The sequence below is a fragment of the Pseudomyrmex gracilis genome, unplaced genomic scaffold, assembly GCF_002006095.1.
Source record: "Pseudomyrmex gracilis isolate BER0280 unplaced genomic scaffold, ASM200609v1 scaffold_36, whole genome shotgun sequence".
In the NCBI taxonomy this organism is placed as follows: Eukaryota; Metazoa; Arthropoda; class Insecta; order Hymenoptera; family Formicidae; genus Pseudomyrmex; species Pseudomyrmex gracilis.
In genome coordinates this window covers 758,677-782,040 of record NW_018020620.1, presented here as the reverse complement: position 1 = coordinate 782,040, position 23,364 = coordinate 758,677, and the positions used below count along the sequence as shown (strand labels likewise).

The 23,364-nt window shown below is 40.3% G+C and overlaps 1 protein-coding gene across 1 annotated transcript in view; it reads right to left on the bottom strand.

The window, feature by feature from the left end:
- LOC109852830 (teneurin-a) overlaps positions 1 to 23,364 on the bottom strand; it is a 249,222-nt gene that overhangs the window by 210,353 nt on the left and 15,505 nt on the right. Inside the window, exons 2-4 of the mRNA XM_020424349.1 lie at positions 22,202 to 22,405; positions 21,237 to 21,404; positions 12,880 to 13,053 (exon numbers count right to left, since the gene is read on the bottom strand). Of these exons, the coding sequence (XP_020279938.1) occupies positions 12,880 to 13,053; positions 21,237 to 21,252 (190 nt within the window). The 5' untranslated portion in view covers positions 21,253 to 21,404; positions 22,202 to 22,405. The remainder of the gene's footprint in view (positions 1 to 12,879; positions 13,054 to 21,236; positions 21,405 to 22,201; positions 22,406 to 23,364) is intronic.

Below are 23,364 nucleotides of genomic sequence, written 5' to 3'. Positions count from 1 at the left end.
ATGTTAACGTATATAACCGTCTGCGATAATATGTGCAAAGTTTCTGGAAACTATAGATCCGCTGTGAGAGATAAGCTGCGAAAGAACCGGGAAATTGGATGTAGGTCGCGTGAGATGAACCAACGACGCTACAGAGGCCACGTTAACTACGTGGAAATTTGAACACATGAAGCTAAAATCTGTAGCAAGCGCGCATCTTTCGTCATTTGACACGTGAAAATGATATTATAAACGTACGCAGGAACCGTTGCGCGCAGAGAAGATTTCGGCGCGTGTTTAATCTTTGTTCTGATGTCAGTGTACGTGAGTGGGTCTACATTCGTGCGAAATTGCCCAACACAGCAAGTTTGCGAAATTCCTCCTCAGATGCGCGTCTTTGTAAATATTCATTGAAAGAGAAAAAAAGAGAAAGACGATTCCGAGCAACGTTAAAGAGATTCTCTCGGGAGAGAGAGAGGCTTGCTCTCCCATCCCATCGTGGCTGATATTGCGCAAAAGTGCCGATATCTTATTTCGCCTAGACGGCGAAATAATCTACTATGCATAGCTCTGGCCTCGCAACGGGGCGAGCTACGCTCACATCTCCCATTATATTTTAACCGCTACACGCCATTTGCCAACGGGCCGCGCGCCGCCACCGACATTGGCGTTAAATTCCGCGGCAGTTTGTTAGCAACGATCGCGCGGCGCAGCAACGGCAGTTTCGACCTTCCTCGAATCCCCGGCGAGTCTTATTCGTGAATCGAACCTGAAAATTTCCCTTCCCTTTCTTCGCGGCACTCCCGGCTCTTCTTGATTAACCTATGCATACTTGAAATCGCCTCGGTACGATTTCCCGTCTATAAAACTTTCAGAGCGAGAGGAAAACAGCACTTCTTTTTTCCGGATGTAGCAACTTCGCCGTTGTTGTTGTTGTTGCCGTTAGCGATTGCCGGTTTGTAACGACGTGATTATGCAGAACGTTGAAATGTCGTTCGGTTTCAACGGTGACTCGAGAGATTTTTTTTTTTTTTATGTAAAAAGTTTTTATATAATGTAAATTTAAAGGAAGAAGACATGTAGAACGCACATACTTATATTCGTTCGACGATCAAATCGTTAAGTAAACACGCTCAATCTAACGAGCATCCCGGAGACGAATTGCAGCGACCGGCTCGCAGATATTGATGGAGAGGGTCCTTATTCTCTAAAGCTAAGCGATCGTGAGGCGGACGAGGAACATCACTGAGCACAGTAATCGATAAAAGGGCGTCTCCTCGTTAATACTGTTCGAAGCTTAACTCATTATAAGCTTGCACGTGTTACATACATAATGGCTGCGGAAATTAGCGAAATTAATGATGTGTCGAGTCCTTCGCAAAGTATTAAATAAGTAGATTACTTTAATGGTCGCGTCGACGATGGTCCGTTTAAGCTCGAAACATCTTTTTCTGCATTTTTCCGAGGTGGATTTTTATCGTTGTAAAACAGAATCCGAGATTTATTTTATATTGTCGAATATATTCATGAATAAAAAACATGAAGAAACGTCTTCTCGATCCGCGGACAAATTTATACGGACATTTTGTTAATTCCACAAAAAAAAACGGGAACACAAAATGCGCACACAGATAACTCTTGTTACTATTTTTCATCAAATTCTATATAGTTTTTTTAAATGTATACTTGTACCGAAGCGGTGAAAGCCCAGCAAAGTAAAAGAAGTGCGCAACGATCGGGTGACACGTAAGCTCCGATATGACGAAAAAATTATGCGTATAATTTATATACATGCTGTGAAAAGTAGTCGTCGAAAACAAATTAGACGTCCAGCGACGAAAAGGGAGGAGAGGCAGATATAGACAATGAGGATATCTAATATTAATATGATCGGTCAATCGCCGGCATTGCCAGACTCGCAGAAAAACACGAAAAGAAATAACGAGCAATGACAATAGCTAGCGTTCTTCGAATACTCGCGAATCAGATTCTTCGCTCGCTCTGACCATATATATATATAAACGTAATATACTATATAAATACTTTTATCGCGAGATGTGTGTGAGAGCAGTTCGTTCTTTCCGTACCCCCTACGTACGTTTCTCGCAATTATACTCGGTAACGTCGATGCCGTAGATATTTTTGCTAATTATTATTCCCGCGGCCAATAGGGGCACAGCACGAGACGTGTATACAGGGTGGCTTCCAGAATGTGAATAACGGCCGGGACAGACCGTCGTAGCCGGAAATAATATGAAGAAAATCCCGGTGGGTGTGCTCTCGGGGCCGTGCGCGAAACGGCTGAAAAGAAGCTGAAAGGAGAAAAGAGAAAAGAGGGGGGAGGAGGAGGAGGAGGAGAAGGGAGAACTGCACAGGGACAATTTGCTGAGAATTTCAGGAACGCAACACCTCGATCGGCGCGAAATGAAATAAGCCAACGAATATTAATTCAGGAACGCTCAAGGGGAATCGCAGACGTTTCAGAGAGAAACGCCGCTCGATACAGATTATCCGATCTCTCCTTTCCGAACACGGGGAAAAAGAGAGAAAGAACGAGACTTTTGCCGTGGAATCGCATTCTCGCGCGCGCGATAGCGCTATGCACCGACGCAATATTTTTCCATATTCGATATGCAATTACGGGCGTTAACAATATCGATTAGTATTTAATAATAATATTGTATTTTTTATCTCACAACACGAAACATTTTAAAATTTGCAAAGCAGAGAGTTGCATCGATATATTGTGTGCAGGTACGAAAATTTAAAACTTTCTCTCTCTCTCTCTCTCATACATCCACTTTTATACACTACACATATTTAACATTTTTTATTATAATTACATAATTACGTAAGTTGCTTACTTAAACAGTTGACTAATCTTTGTTTCCTCTTTAGTATTTTAACGAGTAGATTACAAAATAGAAACAATATAACGTAATACTGTGTAACGTAATATTTTACTATTCAGAGGCGTAAGGGACTCTGTTCTATACATGCATAGCCACGGGGGGAACTTGATATCTCATTCTATTAAATTATAATGCGCATTTGCTCTCTTCACAGCGCGCTTTCAGACATCGCGAAGATTATTCGTGAGTGGGCGAAATCTTTTGCTTCCCGCGTTTTCGGGCAAACAAAATTCGCATAAAGCCAATCCGTGGAAAGTGGTACGAAGCTCACTGCGAGCGCGGAACTTAACATATCACGTATGTATATATATGTATGTATATGTATATATATATATATATATATATATGTATATATATGTGTATATATATATATATATATATATGTACGCGTGCAGCCATACATACACTCGCGTTCGTTTGCATATATGGGCGCACGTGTGGCACCCAGTGGTATAACGCGGTATGGTCACGCCATCGCCTCTGGGATTCCGCCGGTTTCTAGCATGCAACTTATGATCGTTACTAACGGAACATTATGTAACCTGCGATAAGCGCGTAATAGTTCATTCTAATCGTTATTTAAAACGCGCTCCCGTATCGTGCTGGACCTGTTAACTCCTCTGTAATCTTCCTGAAACGTTACTAATTGTATTAAGTCGGGCCCTGGCCCTCGCTTCGAGATGACTGCGCATAAATTTACACCTCGCCGTAAAAAAAAAAAAAAAAAAAAGTAAATTTCCTTCTACACGGCGCGTTTATATTAATTACAAACAGATATTTAAAGAATTATAATATTCGTTCTAATTTTTAATGTTAAATAATCCTCCTTGTTGGCTTAACGGGGAAAGAAAGGAAAAAAAACGATATTTCCGTGTTAAACGAATATCGGGATCGATTTGCGGAAGCGGACTTTTAATATTTGAAATGCTCGCGCGTACGATGATTCGATGAAACTGCGTGTTTGATTAACACGTTATTGAAAATGTTATATTGTATTTGGCTGTCTGTGCGAAAGCAAAAGCTAAATCCGTTGTTTAAACGTCTTGTTCCGCGAGTTGAAACTACTGCGCAAAACTTTATTCATCGTCGTAAATGATTCCCCTAAATTGTGTTGGCGGGATTTGCAAACAAAACTGTATCAAGAGACGAGAAGCTCGTTGAGGTTTATAAACGTCCAGGCGGCGTGGAACGAAGTGAGTGAGTGAAGAGAGAGAGAGAGATCGAGTTATCAGTAATTTGAATATTTATGGAGCGGCGTGAGTTAACCGCGGATTTTTTCGTTTTAATAATCAACTCGCAAATTTAATTCCTGTCGTCTAAACGTTTTTCAGTACGCAGGCACTACGGTGAAATTGCGCTCCGCGTTTAAATGTATAGGCGAGTTATCGCTTCCGACTAATCAGTGGAGGATAAATATTTTCAAACGAAAAATATTTACGGAACCATAATCGTAAAAACAGCATCGATAGCGTTTCCGCTATTATTATTTGCAAATATTATTCACGCAAGAGACGATGCGAAAATATTGTCGCGAATGGACGAATGCGCGCTAAAGATAACTTCATGTTTTTATTCCGCGAGCGTAACGCGTTCCGAAGAATCGAGAGATATACATATTGCACAAACGTTCGGGAAAGTGCTATTACTTTCTCCGCTATTACGTAAGGCGTCGGCACGTTTGTGTATTACGATTTATTTTGCCGGCTTCAGTGTGCATTCAGCTGTACGGCGCAACATCATAAGCTTCGAATTTACTTTTCTCGTAAAATCGGTACGCGATCTCGATACAGAGAAGAAGAGAATGAGAAAGTAAACGCCATATCGAAGAGTTAGTCGGGAGATCTAACGTGACTCTCTTCTACTTGCTATAAACGCTTGCTTATTTTCTCTCCTGTATTCAACGCTCCGAAGCGTTTCGAAAAGCCTGGTAGATATATCGACTTTCTTTTTGTAAAAACCAACATACCGTTTCATCAAAGAAGAGAATATTTCGATATGCAGCAAAATTGCAATATGCTACGCGCTAATGTGTAGTCGCTCGTTTCAAAAAATCGCAGGCATAGTTTTCTTTCCTGGAAATCGCACGAACGGACGTCTATCGCTTATTAATTTATCTATCGAAATTGGATTAACGTATTTTGAATATCCGCGGTGGTCTCCGCTCCGCACAGGAATATCGTTGAGTTCTCAGGATGCCTCGCAAAGCTCGGAAGTTGGTTATTATATTAAGAAAAAGTCTCTGTTAGAGCGGAAATTGGATTTCACTTTTAACCACGAGATGGAGGCTGCTTAAGAGTCTGCTTCGTTGGCTGGATTTTGATTGTAAACTATTCTATCTCGTTTTCTCTACGTCTCCCCCGCGGGCGGGGACCGCCTCGCGCTCCATCCGGTCGCGCGCTCGACGGAGCCATAGGCAGTCGTCTCTGCGCGCGCGTACAGATATTATTGGAAAAATATATATCGACGCTATAAAAGCCCGTGGAAGCCTTTAAGCTGAAAATTGCTTTCAACCGAAAGTGGGTGTTCCGCTGCTGCAATATTTTTCCGGAAGCTAATATTCGATTCAAGGCGCAAATTCGATAATCGCAACGCGTAAGCGCACCGCATTAAATGTGGCATTAATGCCACCTCTCTCTTTCCCTTCTCCTCCTCATCTCGATCACTATTACCATATCTCCTGTGGAAATGTGTATTGTTGCACTGCATTTATAACGTAGCGGTTTTATTTCCGCCCGGGCGTTCACTGATCGGAAACAAAAAAGAATTATATAATTCGATGCTGCGCATTTGAATGATTTTTATCCAATATTCGGCAAACATTCTTGACGCTCTCTATCTATCTATCTATCTCTCTCTCTCTCTCTATTTGAATTTACATATATATTATACTCTGTGGAGCACAGAACAAAAGTTTGAAATTGGAAATCATATACGCGCGCGCATATGACTATGTGATTATTCGGCTTTGTGATTCTTGTTCACTGGGTTTCTACCAAAAGCGAGCGGTTAATAAGATAGGTAATATTGCAAAGTCAAATTGTCCATACTTTTACGTGAAAAAAGTAGTAAAAAAATCTGACACAGACAAGGAGACTCCCGCCACAGGCAAAAAAGACGAGAGTTTCCCGTTTCAGCTCGCGGACATCTTATAAATTTCATGGCGAACACAAAGTGGACGATAAGTATTTCGGTTCTCCCGGACAGCGGCGCTATTGTTGTCCGTACGATAAGATCTTGCGCTAAATCCAAGCCTAGCATCGGTACCACGAGGACAGTTTGAGTTATGCCGCTTGATATCACAATGAGGAAACTCGGAGAGGGGTGTTAGGTGGACGAACGCGTTAGGGATGGTGCATGATGAAGAAAGAAGATCAACAACAACAGCGAGAGTGAGAGAGAAGAGAGAAAGAGGAAGAATAAGGGTAAGGCCGAGAATTTATTGGAAGAAACGTCTCACGCAAGTGTACGAAAACACGGTTAAGTTTTGCACGAGGTATGTTTAGAATGCGACTCGTTTATTTGAACGCTTGTCTTTAAAGTACATCGTATTTTACATAGCTAGTCTCCAGACTTTGTTGATTAACGAATGATAAAATCGCAAACAACGAAAGAACGTAAAAACGATTTCGTACACATTCAAGCGAAAGTACAGCGTAATGTAAAGTGAACTTTTTTGCAGATTATATACATAGATATACTATACCACACGCTTGCGTGTCATAATAACATATTTTCGTACGTATTTTGTATTGTATTGTTTTCTCTGCAAAATGGCGAAAAGTTGCGCGCTTCACAGTTGATTACGTTCCTTACTTTCGGCACTTGTTCCGCAATAATGGATAATCAATAAATCGAGCCGACCCCTATCTCTTCCGCAGCTTCTCTTCTATCGCTTCCCGCAAAAGCGTTCAAACCAAGCTGATATTTATCATAAGCTATAATTCTTATTAGAATAATGCTGGAAGCTTTCCGTTCTCGCTCGCGCATCCGGTCATGGGAGAATTAATACGAGAGAGTTTCTCTCACTGAGTGTTCTCTCTCTCTCTCTACCCGCTTCAAAATATCTCTATTTAAAGCAAAATAAGCAAAACGACGTAAACCGGCGAATGTGTGCGGTGTAGGTAATCAGCGAGTAGATGCAGGAACGACGGAAATTGCGCGAAACTAGTGCGGACCCTATACTACTGGGATTAGTCTGTCTAATGCGCGTCCACCGTTACAGAAGTTCACTCGAATGCTCTGAAATATGAAGTGGCTTCTGCGCGGTTCCATGTTTATTCCACCGGCCATATCTATCTTCTGCATGGTCGAAGTGGTGCATCCGGAGCACAGCTACGACATCGCGTTTGTCCGCTTTGAGAGGTCGTACCATTTCGCGGGATCGAGTTAATCTCATGCTGCTTCCCGAAATAGCCTCCTTCGACTAAAGACGGAATATCGACGTACTGCTCGCTCGCTTCTCGCGCATCTATCAAATTAGAAGTTATTTCACTCCCGTGCGCGCGCACGGCACACAGATTTTTCTCGCGAAGAGTGATCTCGACCGAAAGTTTTCGGTACTACATTTTTGTAAAAAAAAAAAAAAAAAAAAAAACAAAACCAAATTACACACATCACATGAAAATATCGGGTTATGTAAATTCGACAAATAAAATGATAAAATTTCCAATAGTGAAGTTTTGCAACAAAATTTCTAATTACGCGTATTGTGTAAAAGCGCGTAATAACTCTATACTTCGGAACGTCAATTAATCGATGCGACAGGACTTATGAATAAAATATCCGAATAAGTACGGATCTATTAAAATAAAGTTTTTTCTCGAGTAAAGTTGCAGACACATTGGCAGAGAAAAAAATTAAAAAATATATCAAGAATAAATTGATTATATATGTCTTTTTCTTGCGTGTGTCTGTTAATTCATGTTAAATATATTATCTTAACTGTATCTTTTTTTTATTTTATTGCTCTGATAAAATGCACTGTTTGAAATCTTAGCGCGAATATCATACTTAATGTTACTAAAACTAAGTAACATTAAGTCTCGAGTGCAGTAGATTAAGATTAATGTTGTGTGTCACATGCCACGTGATATTATTGTTGTAATTAGTTTTTATTTCAATTAAACGTGAAAGCGGAAACGTGTCTTTGAAACATTTTCGCTGTACATTTAATTAGTTACTAATTACAAATTTAAATATAAATTTTCTCGCTCTATTGGTGTCAACTGCAAGAACTCAATATGCATTCATTATTTATTGACTGTAACATATAAAATGCATAGCGTAATTTTCCGAGCTCACATATGATCATATGTGAAACGTAAAAGAACAATCTGAACATCCGATGCGAAAGAGATTCGATATACGTTACACAGGATATTCGGAAGGATCGGGGGGAAGAGAGAGGGAGCTTCGAGATCGTTTCAATGCAGCGTCAGTGCGAGATGTAATCGACGAAGTAACGAAGTTGCCCTGGAACGACGCTACAACGTACATAGATTTCTCGTTCGAAGCGGAGCGATAATGGCACGACCCGGCTCGAGTCGACGTAGCGTGCGCGCCCGCGCGCGCCAGTCTCTAATAAATAGTAATTAGCGAGCCGGTAATTAATACAGAGCGATTCCAGTAGGCGGGCACAAAGCGTCGCGCGTTCTTGCTCCCCTATCGGTGATCACTTCTCCGACGACTAAACCAACTAATCTAACCGGCCAACCTAACCGGCCAACCGGTTAACCAACGAACCCAAGATCAACTTCCTATTTTCCGCACATCTCCTTTGTATTGTATCCTCGCGTATTTGTTTTCTTGTATGTGTGTGTGTGTGTGTGTGTGTGCGTGTGCACAGATACGTATAATATGTACATGGCAATGACCTAAGCGCTAACATGACGCGATTACACTAATAAAATTTCCGTCCACTTTACGGGTGGCGCGCGATATCTGCCGGCTTGGTAAGACACATTAGGAAGCGAGGAGGAACCCCAGAAGAAAGCAAACATTTGCCTGCCTTTCACCCCGCGCGCACGAGCAAACAACGGCTCGTAGATCGAGTTCATCCTTCGCAGGATGCGAAAGTTTCGGAGAGGTAAGGGCGTAGCAGTGTAGAAATTCCTGGTAGAACTCAATAGAACTCAAAACGATTAGAGGGGGCTCTCTTTGAAGTGTCATATCGCTGGGCTGCACTTTCCGGAAAATCAGACGGAGCGAAAAGTGGCGTATGACGGTTTCTCCCCTTATAGTGGCAGTTAATGACCTCGCGTCTAGAGTTTCGATGTAATTTACATTCAGTTGAATATTGCACACATGGATTATCAAGCGAAATGAAACTCACACTTATTCCACGATCCGGCTGCTGTGAAACACACCGTATTACTGTCGTTTCCATGAACTTTGAAATATTATATTTTGCAGCGATTTGTGCGCAATGATTTTATTTCTTGTTTTTGCGAAATGTAACCTAACCTTTTAGATTTTTAATAGTCACACACACACACACACACACACGTTTCCGCGAGCATAAAAAGCATGAGCTTTATCCTATATAACAAAATCCATGTGTACCATAAAGTGCGTATTTTCATATCGAATATATCGCATCTATTGGTGCCTCTTGGTTGGTTGGTTGATCAAGTCGAGTCGAGATCGAATCAAATCAGTAAAATCGAGACAGTAAATATTAACAGAAAAGCGATTTTGACAGTTCGTCGTATATGTGGAGAAAATTAAAAACGTGACTGAAAGTAAAGTCACGTGACAAGAAAGAATAAAAAACAAAACGTGACTAAAGTAACGTAACTGTAATTTATATTATATATACCAGTAAATAATATATATTATACATATAATTTATTATTTATTATTTATATTTATACTATTATATTTTATATTGCATTATATGTATTACATATATACTACAGTAAAGTCACTGACCTCAGTCGCGTGACCGCGGCGGGGTCGCTGACCTCGGCCGCGCGATCTTAGCGGGGTCGCTGACTTTAGTCACGTGATTACGGTATATATATATATATATGTGTGTGTGTGTGTGTATGTGTATTATATATAGATATAGAATATTATATATAATATATTGTATATAATATTCTCTTTTTTACTCTTTTCCCTGTTACGTGACTTTAGTCACGTGTTGTTTTTCCATTCTTCTCTTTCTTTTATTTTTCGAGTTTGATTTTTATGCGTTATTTCTGACATCTTTTATACATCAAGTATATTATATTGTTTGTCTGAACCTGGTCTGAAGCTGGTATATACCAGTTGTCATTGAGGTGACAAGTTAAGTTCACTGACACTACACGGTAAAATAAAGGCAATAATAGCGTACGCGTAGCGCGCGCTTGTGTTGTGCTAGTCATTGTAAAATGAGAATGCTAGTTTGTAAGCGCGCGCGCGTGTATGTGTGTGTGTTATATTTTACATTTCAAAATTCTGGTCATATAAAAAGTTTTGTAATAAACTCATTATGCGTGTTCGGTAGCAATCTTATTTGCCATAAAGTCAAGCAAATTTGAACCGGAGTTATATTTATAATTATCTTAGCAAATGGGGCTCTTAAGGAGAGAAAGAGAGATGTGCACGGAGAGATCGTGCGCGAGAGCTTGCGTGAGCTTCGTAAACTTTACAGAACTAGAGGTGGCCACTTGTACTTAGAGCGAAGTTATGAAGTGTCATTAACAAACTGTATGTAACTTACTTAGTCCGGGTACGTCTCCAATCTGTTCATTACATGACTTTCTCCTGTTACGCACAGTTTACCTTTCGCAAACAGCTGCGTTATTCTTGTCTCCGCTGCGATCTTATTTCTCAAAATTGATAATCAACTCCTCTATAAATTATTGCATTTTGAACAAAGATTTTCTAACCCCTGTTAGATGCGTTTTCTTCGTTACATCAGAAAAGTTTTCTCATGGAATCGCTAACTATGTTCAAATATAAAATATCGTTGCTGGAGAGATGCGAGAAGATATTATCATAGAAGTCTCTCTCTCTCACTGGAGTAATTTGCTATTACTTAATACTCGTATGAATTTCGATGAACGTTCTCCCCGCTACAAAGGCAATGAGGGAGTTATCTGTTGTGCATGGCGTCGCTATTGCGAGACACTACCGCTTCTCCCCGAGGTGCAACAATAATTATTTCTAATTTCCAGTCATGCAAAAAAATACGCGGAGCTTAAGTATCTCAGATAATAATATCGGTCTTCATGTCTCCCACGGGTAACATCAAATTTCTTTCGCTAGTGTGCGAATGCACGACTTGTTATAAAATAATCGAACGAGTTGTGTGGTAAAACTAAAGCTATGTATAGAATATGTTTACACTTTTTTTTATATAATACATCATTTGTATAACTAAAGGAAAATAATAAGTTTTTGACCATTTCTTGCCAGTCTGCATTCGATGTTAATAAAATATGTTTTCCATCTCTAATATAGTAGCAGCTCTGCGATAAACGTGATAAAAAAAATTTAATATATTAATATATGCGCAATCGTGTTTGTGAAAAAAAAATAAAAGAAACAAAATGCGCAGTAATAGACCGTGTAAAGAGCGGACAAGCTTAAACTTTGCGCTCCGTTAAAACGGATACGGATTATCGAGAATGCATTACAGTAAATTCCCATGTAAGCATAGTGAACCATTGCGCATTCGATATACTGGTGAAACACTTCTCGTAAAATTGGACTGATCCTGCGGAAATAAAGTGTGCTGGATAACGTTTTGTTGTACTCCCATAAAAGACTACGAGTTTACGTGTTTCTGGTATTTCTCCCTCTCTCTCTTTTTTTTCGTTCCATCAATAAATTCACATCACCGAAATGTACTTTTTCACCGTTTCAAATAATCCGTCTTTCACGTTCGCGTCGTCAATAGGTTAAACTCGCGTAAAAATCACATCGCGATGATATTGTCGGCACACAGTGTCCTAAATATGATTATGAAATATCAAAATGCGTGAAAAAAAGATAATAGAGTTGTTCCGCACACTATTGTGCGTAAAATCATAAGATTTACCTATCCGTTTCGCAAATGTCGTTGATTTTCTTAACCGTCGTCGTCACGCACGACGAGTAATCGCGCTTGTTAATGTCGCATTTCTATTATTACACAAGCGTTTAGTGCAGCGGTACGTGAACCGTATATTAATCGCGCATATGTATGTAATCTCTCTCTCTTTCTCTTGTGCACATGCGCGCTCCTGAATGTTCAGGATCGTCACGATCAGTACAAACGATGTTTAGCCCCGGCAATATACTAATGGTATGTACATAGAAATATAGAGAAACGAATATACGCTGAGTATATTTACAATGAATTAACGGGTGCTTTAATGCAAACCCTCTCTTCCCCTCCCCCCTTCCTAGTCTACACCCCATTAGTTTAAACAGATACCTCACACCACCGCGCTCGCGTCTGCGCATTTACATAATCGGCGCCGGAGCATGCACCAAATTAAACACTCGCTAGTGAAAACTGAACCGCCATATAACGGCATCCCCGGGTTAACGGAATGTATCGCATTACGATTTGATTGTCATTATATTGCTCTTTTCATGGGGCACTTGCATCGTTATATCCGTATCGTATATGCGCTCGCGTAATTCATGGGATAATAAATGCGCGTTCTTACGCAAATTTAAAAGATCTTTTTATGGGGGAAAAAAAATAAAAATCAATTATACGTATCTATGTGATTTTAATCGCTTGAATTTGCGCTGCGAATGATTCAGCAAGTGCGGATTTAGAACTTCTTGAGATATTTATTGTTTTTCTCGAAATCTTTCAAAACACACTCGAAAAATAAATTTATCGATTATCTTACGCCATCAGATAGCTGTAACTCCTGATGTTTTCTCGTAGAAACTTAGCACGTAAAATCTCAGTAGCACAAACGTGATAAAATCATCAAGCCGTTTTATAAATTCAAGCAAGTGTGTCATTACAGAGTTAAAGCTGTATAATTATACTCACCCGAATACGCTTCGGTCGGTATGTGTTCACTTGGCACAGTAAAACTTCCTGACGCGTTTGGTGGGCAACCGTTTCGATTTTGTTGCGTGCGTAAAGTATGCGTCGCATGTAAAGACGGTCCACGCGGCGGTATTTCCGGTGGTGCTGGTTCCGGAGGTGAATCTCTCCCGTTATCTGGAAACAAAATTGCATTCGTCTATGTCGTATTGAACATTTGCTCCGTGGCGCATTGTTATAAATGTGTCGCATTCTCGTTAAATAATATAACGTGTTAACGATCTCCGATAAATAATATAAATAAACAACATGAAAACCATTGATTTTGCATGAGCAGTTGTGAGAATGAGTAAAATTAACTCGATTATATAAAGAGATCACAACCTCACAACGTTCTGTTGCACAAAATATTCTTTAAAAATATTTAAAAATAACTTATCTTCATTTAAGTTTTACTAGCTCGTTTGTAAACAACGAATTATTGTGGTTCCTTAAATAACCGATTAGTTATTTAACACGCTGATAAATTCCAACAATTTTATATGTTTATCTTATAAATTATTGATCAACCGATCGCGTATACTGTATAATTCCATTCATTTCGCAATATAATTCTCTCTTACGTTACATTCGTGAAATTCTATTCCTCTAACTAGAAATGCCGCGAGTAATTAAGCAGCATCAATAATTAGGCATCTCTTACATATTACGCATGCAAATTCAAAGAATCTATATCTGCGATTACAACAACAAAGTTGATTTACAGGCGACGAAACACGCAAACAAATAAACCGACTAATACGTCTACTTTAATTGAAAATATTAATGACAAATTTTGGTGCAACATAGTTATTATTCATAAAATATACTAGAAACTGAAAAACAAGAATAAATGCAATTCTATTTTCTAATTTCTTTTTTGCTGCAGGTGTTTTTCTAAGCGATCATGCATATGTTTAAAAGTCAGAGTGTGTGTATGTGATATTTTGCGAAAACATACTAATTTCTGCACACACACGGAAACTAAGTAAATAAAGAATTTTTTTTGCAATATTAATACCAAAAAGTTTCCGTTTCTCGTGTCTATCCCTTTATCTCACTAGCTCTTCAGAGTTTAGTATATTGCGAGCGTTCCTCGTAGTTAAGTTACTTATAAAGTTGTTTAAACTCGAAAGAACTCTTCACCAAAGAATAATTAAAGTTACTTAAACAGAAGGAGCACAAAAGAGCGCCTACCAGGCACGTCAGAGAAACAACAAAAATATTTGAGAGTCTACCGACGAAAAGTTGGCAGGTCTTGCAACCGGCGTGTCTGACGTTTTTAAATATATCGACGAAATCTTTCGATTAAATGGGGCAAACTAATGCAGAACGATGGTTTTTTATTTTTTTGTCTTTTTTAGATTTTTTGTTGCGTGCGCGCGTGAAATCTGACATTTCTCGTACGCACGCACGTATTCGAGTTACAGCGAATTAGCGAAAACAGCCGACGGTGACGCAATAAACCGATACCGCGTTGAGCATATATACATAATTGGAGCAATGTATAACCATTAAAGGTTGTTAATGTTACAGAGCACATTATTGTAAATCAAGTTTAACTGCAATACAGTGGTCTATCGCGCGCTTTCGTGAAGCTACGTAACTTGGTTGCGGTAACTCGGATGTGGGATAATGGAATTTCGGTCCCTGGCCCTGCGGATTAAAATCTATTAAGCGAGTCGTTATAACTTATGGATGTATGCTGTAAATGTCAAGACAATTACTTGAACCGCACGGCAAACGATATCGAGTTTAGCGTCTTAGACGCTGCGATTCTTTGCATCGACACCCAGTAACTTTGTTCAACTGACAAAAACCACAAACGAACAAAAATGACGTGTAAACGTTTCAGACAGCAATAACTTGCAAAATATATGTGAAAACAAAAGTGGAAGATAGTGAAAAAAATTTATTTTGCATTTGTTTCTGTAGCGTACGTGTTACGCTGTTGTGTGTGAGAGAAGTGAGACGCAAATGCATGTTAACCCGAGCAACATGTACTTATTAAGTGATATTTTCTATAGGTGCTGCTTATATATACATACCTGTCAAGTAAATAGGCCTGAGCAGACCTGTGCGTCAAGGAAAGTGCAGAGAGAAAAGTGCATTAGTGCGGCGGGATCGGCATACGCGTATTTAGAAGTGAATGAAGGTATTATACGTCATGCAGATACAGGGAATATGTGGCGTATGATGAATGAGAATTAATTAATATTACAAAAAACAAAAATTGCACAATAAAAAAATCTACACATTATTTTACTGGTGTGTAATTACACAAATTTGTGCGAAAATGCGTTCAAACACGGCAAATATTCAGTTTTCGACTTTGAGTATCATAAAAAATCGCTAGCTAGTAAGTTACTTCGGAATAATGATTTATCGGTAATTAATATTACAAATATTTTAGTATAAATAAAAGCGAAGTGAGATCTCAAAGTAAATAGCGTATTTGCTATTTCGCGATTAATTTACATCAAAAGTTAATACACAATCGCAATCGCACACGACTTTGGCGAAAATGATACAAATGCAAAACTCGGTTTCGATTATTTGGCGAGGAATTTTGCGCCGAAAATCTCTCTTCCGATGAGTTTTATCGTTCTCGCTCCCCGCATCCGAGAAGCCTAATTAATTGCAGAAATTATAAATGTGACGGAAGAGAGATATTTCTGCAAAGTCACGTGGGGAGAAACGTCAATATTTTCCGTAATAAGCAGTAATAATCGCTTAATTAAACCGGACCGTGAAATGCGCAATGCGTGGCTGTCAGTGCCAGCCGCGTCCGTCGCGCGCGTATCTCGGACAACTTTACCATCGAAATATACATTCGTTCCAGTTATTGAACAATTTGCCGGCAGCGGCGTTCGAGAGTGCTCGGAGCACCTGTAACGCTCAATTACAAAGGCGATATCGCACCCCTCGACGTCGGACAAGAAAAATCTACAGGCTACAGAAAGAGAGAGAAAGAGAAGAGAGAGAGGCGTGTGTATCTGCAACGTGTTACTTTGCGAGACATGCGCTTTATTTAAGCGGCGCGCTACAAATCGCGCGGAGTACGTTCTGCCTTCGTAGTCGGCGGTTACATCGTGTTACATACGTTCGGGGAGTATAACACAGTACCGAATTAAAGCCCGGGTAAAGTACATATTTGAGGAAGGTTCTTCTGGAATTGCGAAACGCGTTATGAATATAACGCCAAATTGCTACGCAACGCGGAAAACGGGGAAAGAGTTAAAAGCGGTTAAATTTAATTCGTCTGTTAAATCAGTATGTAAAAGCAAACCTTGGAAAAAAAAACGAGTATATAGTCAAAGTTTCGATCGATTGGATTTCCAGCGAATCAATTATGTCGATGGTTGAAAATAAAACAAGTCTATTGTACAGATATTCGAGAATGTATTTCGATATTGTTTTGTTTTTTTTTTGTTTCAAATTAATTTTAAAAACGACACACGAATCGATTCTTTTAATTCATGTTCAAAAGTTCGTTCGAATTTTCACATAAATTCTACTAAATGACTTATTGTGCTGCGTATACGTAAATTTGTCGGCATAGCTAATTAAACGCAGCGAGGATAGGAGATAACGCTGCCCGCACGAAGGTTAGATCAATACGATTCCACCCAATTATGGCTAATACTGGTACATCATTGACCAGTGGTCAAACCGCGTTACTGTCTCTCATAAAGCATAGGTTAGCGTTTACATAACGCACAAAATAAATCATGCAGTTTCTGATGGCAATAGACACAGTCCAATCTAACTGCAAAATGATGAACATGATATAACTCACGTTATAGAGTTTACTATTTACAAAGCGTGATACGCAAATAATATCAAATCGTCGCATATTGCATTCAGATCGAAATTCATTCATTCATTTTACGGAGAATCTTGAAAGAAATTTCTCCCATGTGAGAGAAGTGAAAATTTTTCTGCGACACATAATGTCGCATTTTTGTTTTCTACTGTGAACATATTTGTGGAATTTAATACACGGCTGTAATTATAATTCGTATTATTTTTTGCTTTGAAATTTTGACAAAACACTCTCTCTTTGCGCAGTGCGAATCTAGTATCAAAACTATTGTACGTATTTTATTTAAATATTTTGAATCAGCGACAATCAATGTTTCTGACACAATATTCAGCGAAATCCATATCCGATGTTGTTTCCGATGTCACACAAACGCGTATTATTACGAACGCGAGATAGTGTTGTACGCGCGCGTACGTACGTTTCTGACAATAGTGGCGACATATCTACTTGGACATATTATTAAGTGCGCGATAAACACAACGGTATGCCTTGGCCAATCGTTGGAGCCAATTATGTAGTATGCCGGCGCATCACCGACATCGAGTTGAACCGAGTTATCCCTCATCCGCGCACGGCGAGAAGGGTTAGTCAGACAGTGCAAGGGGATGCAAGGTAGCCGACAGTGACTTGATGCGGTTAGCGATTCGCGTCTGTAATTCGATTTGTCGGTCTAACGCCTCCGCCGTGTCGGGGAGTACACGTTCATGTAAATACGAATTATTTGCCGGCGCTATACCGGGGCCTCGTCGTATTGCCCGCGATGGCGGATACTGTCCGATGGCCGGTCCGACGAGTCGTTCCGGCTTGACTCCTTCCGGACCAAACAGTCTAATAAACCGAGTTAGCATTCGTGAATGCTTCGTCCGAACTGTCTCGTACAATTTCTGCGTACTGCTTTTGACTTCATTCGGGAGCCGAGCGCACAATATTTCAGCCATTGATCCATTTATGTATCAGCGATGAATCTGCGAGTGATGTAGTTTCTTCTTAGTTTTTATTTTAGAAAACTATCAATATATACGCGATGAAATTAATATTAATTTAATTGTGTGCGACTAATGAAATTGTGATTTTCTTTTTCTGCGTATAGTAAGCAAGTAAGATCAAAGTATCTTCAGATACGGCACAAGGTATCGTAGAATGAACTTTATTACACATACAAGAGATAACAGCTCATATTAAATATCACGTCGCTCGTAACGCGTGCGTTGCACCATAATTTACAACGATTAAGCTTGCACATCGATTACGTTCTATTTGAGCTATTTACTTGTAGCTTACCCGCAACAACAATAAAGTGGTGAGTCAGGATTGTTATCCGTAAATATCAGCCTTCCCCGCCGTAAACCTAATGTTCCGTGATTTTGATTTTTACGCGTTCTTTTTTCCAATATCACGCTAAATATCTGTATTGGTTTTGTACGATAAAAATAAATACGACATCTTCTCACTTCTGCCAACAATAAACAAAATTGCGTTACAAGTGATTTGAAGTGATAAAAGTCCGCTTTGCTCACGCATATTCAATTTGAAAAAAGAAAGGATAATTCAATAAATAAAAAAAAAAAGAATAAAACGATAACGGTAATAGCGAACACGAACCATTGGCATAGTTCGCAAGTTGGATTTGAAATTATTCCTATTCGGCGAAACTTGGCGCTTGCCCAAGCAGACACGCTCACATACTTATAGCTTTTTAAATGATCATCGTAATAAAAAAAAAAAAAAGATATTCGACTGCAGTTAAAACTGATGTATCGAGCCTGTCTTCATTAAATTTTGTTCTTCTATCAGAATATGACAGTTGCGAATTACATTTATGAGGCATTAAAAATGAATATACTTTTGCAGCGCGGTTTATTTTCAAAATTCCACTACTAATATATATATGTGTATGTATATATGAGTCAATTGACTTCGTGCGAATTTATTCCGTTCGTTCGTACGGCATATACGCTATAAAACCCTACATCAATCGAACGAATTGATAGCATCAAACTTGTTGGTGCGCATGATTCGTTTCATGGCATTAAATGCAACAACCCGTATCAGAGCTCTGTCAGAGGTCAGTTACTGACTATCATTGAACAATTGCGAAAATCCACGGAAAATTTATTTTTCACTGACGATATTTACGATGAGACTCGCGTTGCGCTCACAATTATTAATGTGTTGTTTTTTTACAGGATACAGAGAGAAATTATACTTTTCTCTGATTTATTACGTGTATGTGCGAACTGCACATGTGTATACATGTATATGTGGTGACGAGTATGTTCATTTCGATTGTGCGTTTCGCATCTTTGTGGCAAATTACCGTGACGTTATCGGGTTTCGCGCGCTCGCCAATTCAATAACGTGCTTCTCGACTGGGCCACATTAGACTACGGCGGGTCTAATGTAATATCAATCGTCTTTCTGGCGATGGCGCGCGCACACGGGGTTAACGCGGGTAAGCCCTGACCGTTGGGAGCCATTTGCTAATAGATGCTGCGACATGCCTCCATTAGACCGCAGGGACATTCTGGCAAGCAATATCCCATCGGAGATTCAGACTCGAATTACTGCTTACCAGATCCCGGTAATTATACGTGGAATCTTACCGCATCCTTATGTAAAGCGTTCGTTGCTTCTCATCGCCTTCAAGATGCGTGTATACACACACAGAAGAATTACAGCGCGGGAGAAAAACTAACTGCTTTTTTTGAAATAATTCTCGAAATTCTGAATCGCTGATACGAGTGATACGAATCCGAGCCACGGAGGAAAAAAAAATAAGAAAAAGACAATGTAAAAATTGAAAATTTTATGCTAACATTTTTAGAGTTATTTCGTTTTTACGTGCGTTTGCTGGTACACGTTACACGTACGCGTGATCTTGTAAATTTTCAATATATTCTAATGACAAAAAAATAAAGTTAAAAAAAATAAAGTTCCTTATCTCTCTCGCACGCGTCAGACGCTCTTTCGTTCGCGCTTTCGCTCACAATATCGATAGACTAATTAGCAGCTAGCTTCGCTTCGACCCTGTATAACCACTGCCGCCGCCGTCGATGACATCACGTCTCCGTGCGAAATGAGATTCGGCGAAATTTCGTTTAAAACTTAGCCGACGAGCGTAAGCTGTTCGCCGACACCACGGCCGCTGGCGCAAAGCCGCAAAGCTACTTTCTCCCTTTCATAGTAGATAGTCGGGAGCCATTCGAAGCTGGTTGCGTTACAGGTGACGATGCGTAGACTAAGACAGACAGCGTTACGCGGGCGCTCGACAACGGACAGGAGAGAGGCCTAAATACTGTTGATGTTTCGAAACAATATAGTCGCGCCAGGCCAACGTTAACTTCGACGCTAGCCTGCGTTCTAACTAGCCCAGGCGCCAACTGCTAACTCCGTTAGCCCCGGGCTTGGGTCTTTCTCTTTCCCTCTTCCGCGATCGTGCTGTGTTATCGTCGCTGTTGCCAGTTACCGACACTACTGGTGTTGCCCTCGCTGCATTACTGCATCAGAGACAACAATGAACCTAACTGCCAAAATAGAAAGTCCCTTGGCTATTTAATGAGCTAGCATGTAATGTAGTTTGTCGATTACAACATTGTTCGCCGGACAATAGTACGCGCCCCGACTGGGAACGTTTACCTTTGTCGAGATACTGCCGCCTTCAGCTGTTTCCAGAGCGAACCCGCGCTCGTATCGATAGAAAGTGCGAGACGAAAAGTAGGTCGTAATATAAACGTTTGTAGTTGCAATTACGTAAAAGCGTTGATTTCAAACAAAGAGATTAGTGAAGAAAACAAATAGTAGTTAATGATGATACGTCCCGCGCAATATGTACCTGTCTGTGAAAAAAGTCGCGGTGTTCTCTTGACGAAGGTGTTCCACTTGTGCTTCTCTCTCCGTTCGCGATCGAACATAACATCTCGAGTGATCAATAGTGTTTGCATAATGTACGAAAAGTATCTCGGAAGATGTCGTTATTCGTAGAACGTCAATAATCGTCGGATTCTTTGCGCGAACACCTTTTTCTGTTCGCGTTTCTTGGTTACTATTAATATTAAGCTTTTAACGAGAAACACGTTTATGCGAAACCCGATTTAACTTCGGGCCACGGGCTCGATACCAGCCCCGGTAACTCGGTTAGTTCGGTAATCGCGTTTGAGGCACGGATCGTTAACTTATCGCACCGCGACAAATTTTACATCGTGATTTAAAGGGTCGATTCTCGCTTCAGGGCGATCGACAAGAATTCGTCCCGATCCGATTGAACGCCGAACGAATTCTTTGTCAAATTTTTTTAACGACAATTTTGTACTCTTTGACTCAACACACACGTCGAAATCCCAACGATTAATTTATAATCGTCGTTTCACGTGAAGAGATACGAGCGTGAGAGATACATGCGATATGATTCGATGACATGCGGGGAAGGAAAGGAGAGAGGGAGTAAGGTAGTAATTGCGCGTTTACGTGTACGCAGAACCAAGTGTTGTTTTCTTACCATTAGTCAGATGCATGCGAGCGTGTTCATCGGGGAAGACAGTTTCCGAACGATCGCTCGCGGTAGAGCTACTGCTCAGGGCGCTTGTATGACCCCGGCGTGTTCTTCGACCTAAGGTACCGCCGACGGAAGCCGCCTTTTTTGTGGACGTTGCATAAACGGTCTCTCCTGCAACGAAGAAAAGTTACAAATATTTTTCAATGGCCGGGCAACAAGTTCTTTTCTATCAGAGAGCACCGGGATTTGTTAACGAGCGAGAGTTGTGCCGCTTAATTCAATCTTCCATTAGCGCGTGGACAAAGAAAATTCTTGAGTCCTTTAATCTTTTCGGAATTGCTTTTAAAGAAACGAAATTAGATTTTTGTAGGGTAGAGTGAAACTTTTATATGCAAACTTACTTTTAATTCGCAACGAGCACACCGCGCGCGCGCGCGCGCACTCCGGATTTTAATACTGATATAATATGCACGTATATTCTTGATACAAGTGTACTTGAAGCCGCGTCTTTTTTTTTCAACAATTTTGAAATATACAATATCTAAGAGCGATTACACGCGCGTGAAGTGACGCATAGGAATAGTTGCCGTGTGCACAATATGTCACACACACACACACACACATATCGCTCAGAGATTACTTTGAAGCTTCTAAAACCGTCGAAAATTCGATAATAAATTTGAAGAGAAAGTTTTCTGCGGAGTTTACCAACTTTACGCCTTCGAAATACAAGAATTTATATGATTTCTCTTACGTCTGACGTTATAATTAAATACGGCTGGAAGGAGTGCCCATAGGGAGCTTTAAATTGCTCAACTACCGGAGTTTCTCAATGAGTTTGTCTTGCACGTGTTACGGTTGTACAACGCAGTATAAAATTGCGTTTGATGAGATTCATCCTGCGGCGAGCCCGTAAGTATCATCTTGCGTGCAAACAAACCCGTTCGGGGCACTAATTAACTCCCTACCATTGCCGTTGCGAGATCTCTCGGAAGATATGCTGCCATTATAATGATGCCGACGAGAGTTTGTGCTTTCGAGGGGAAACGGAGAAGCTTGCCGATGATTCGGTGTCAATGTTGGGGGTGGCGTAGGAAATGGCGTCGTTGGGTTGTCCGTGGTCGCTGCGCCTTCCGTGTCGGATCCCGTGCGGTACGATCTGTCCCCCGCATCTAAGACAAATTAATCACACAGTTAATTATACTCATGTTTTATTAGCTCGATAATATTTCAGCAACATACATACATATATATATATATATGTATATTCTCTCATCAAGTTAATCAAATGAGATTGTTTGAAATTGAGCATTTTATGAAACTTATCCGCAGATTTTTATTTCGAACCCTCGCTGGCGCTCTTTAAACTTGATACGTCGTACGCCCACGATGTCTACAAATTCTTTATTCGCATAAGTTTGTAACCTCGTGTCACTCGCGATCTCGCGGGCAGCCGCACAGACGTACAACACAGATACATGCAATATGAGATACGCGCATCACGTCTTCGCCTATCTCGCGAAAGCGGGAGAGACCTTCTATGGCCCCAGCCATCATTCCGTTTTACAGGAGGGGTCTCCGCTGTGTGTGATGTTACCAACAACCATACTTCGCCTCTATCGTCACTCGGCGTTTCCGCCAAGCTCTTTGCCAGATCCGAGCACTTCGTCGCGCGTCGTTGCTCTGATCTGCATTTGCTTAAGTTGACGCGCGCATCTAAACTCTTACTAAAGGTGCTTGTCGTCAAAGCAGTGTGAGTAACTGGCTTCGAGGAAGCTTGGCATTATTCGGCGCGCGATACCGGAACATAAGAAGCGCGAGTAAGCTCGAGAAGACCTGCCGTAAGAAATGTGACGGTGCCTCGTTGTGCGATCATGTGCGTACAGGTACGTGAGGTTGATATTTTTAACCACGTTGACATCGCGCAAATTGTGCGCTGGGAGGTATTTCTTTGAGATATATACTTGCAAAGATTGACGATGTAAAAAGATATTGAACAATAGTTGTACTATAAAAATGTTCCAGTCCGCGCGATGGAACATTGTTCACAGATTTGTTTTTACTTGAAATTTCGGATCACAGTCTCTTCGATGTATAAATTTAGTGAAATTTTAATAGTTACAAAGAAAAA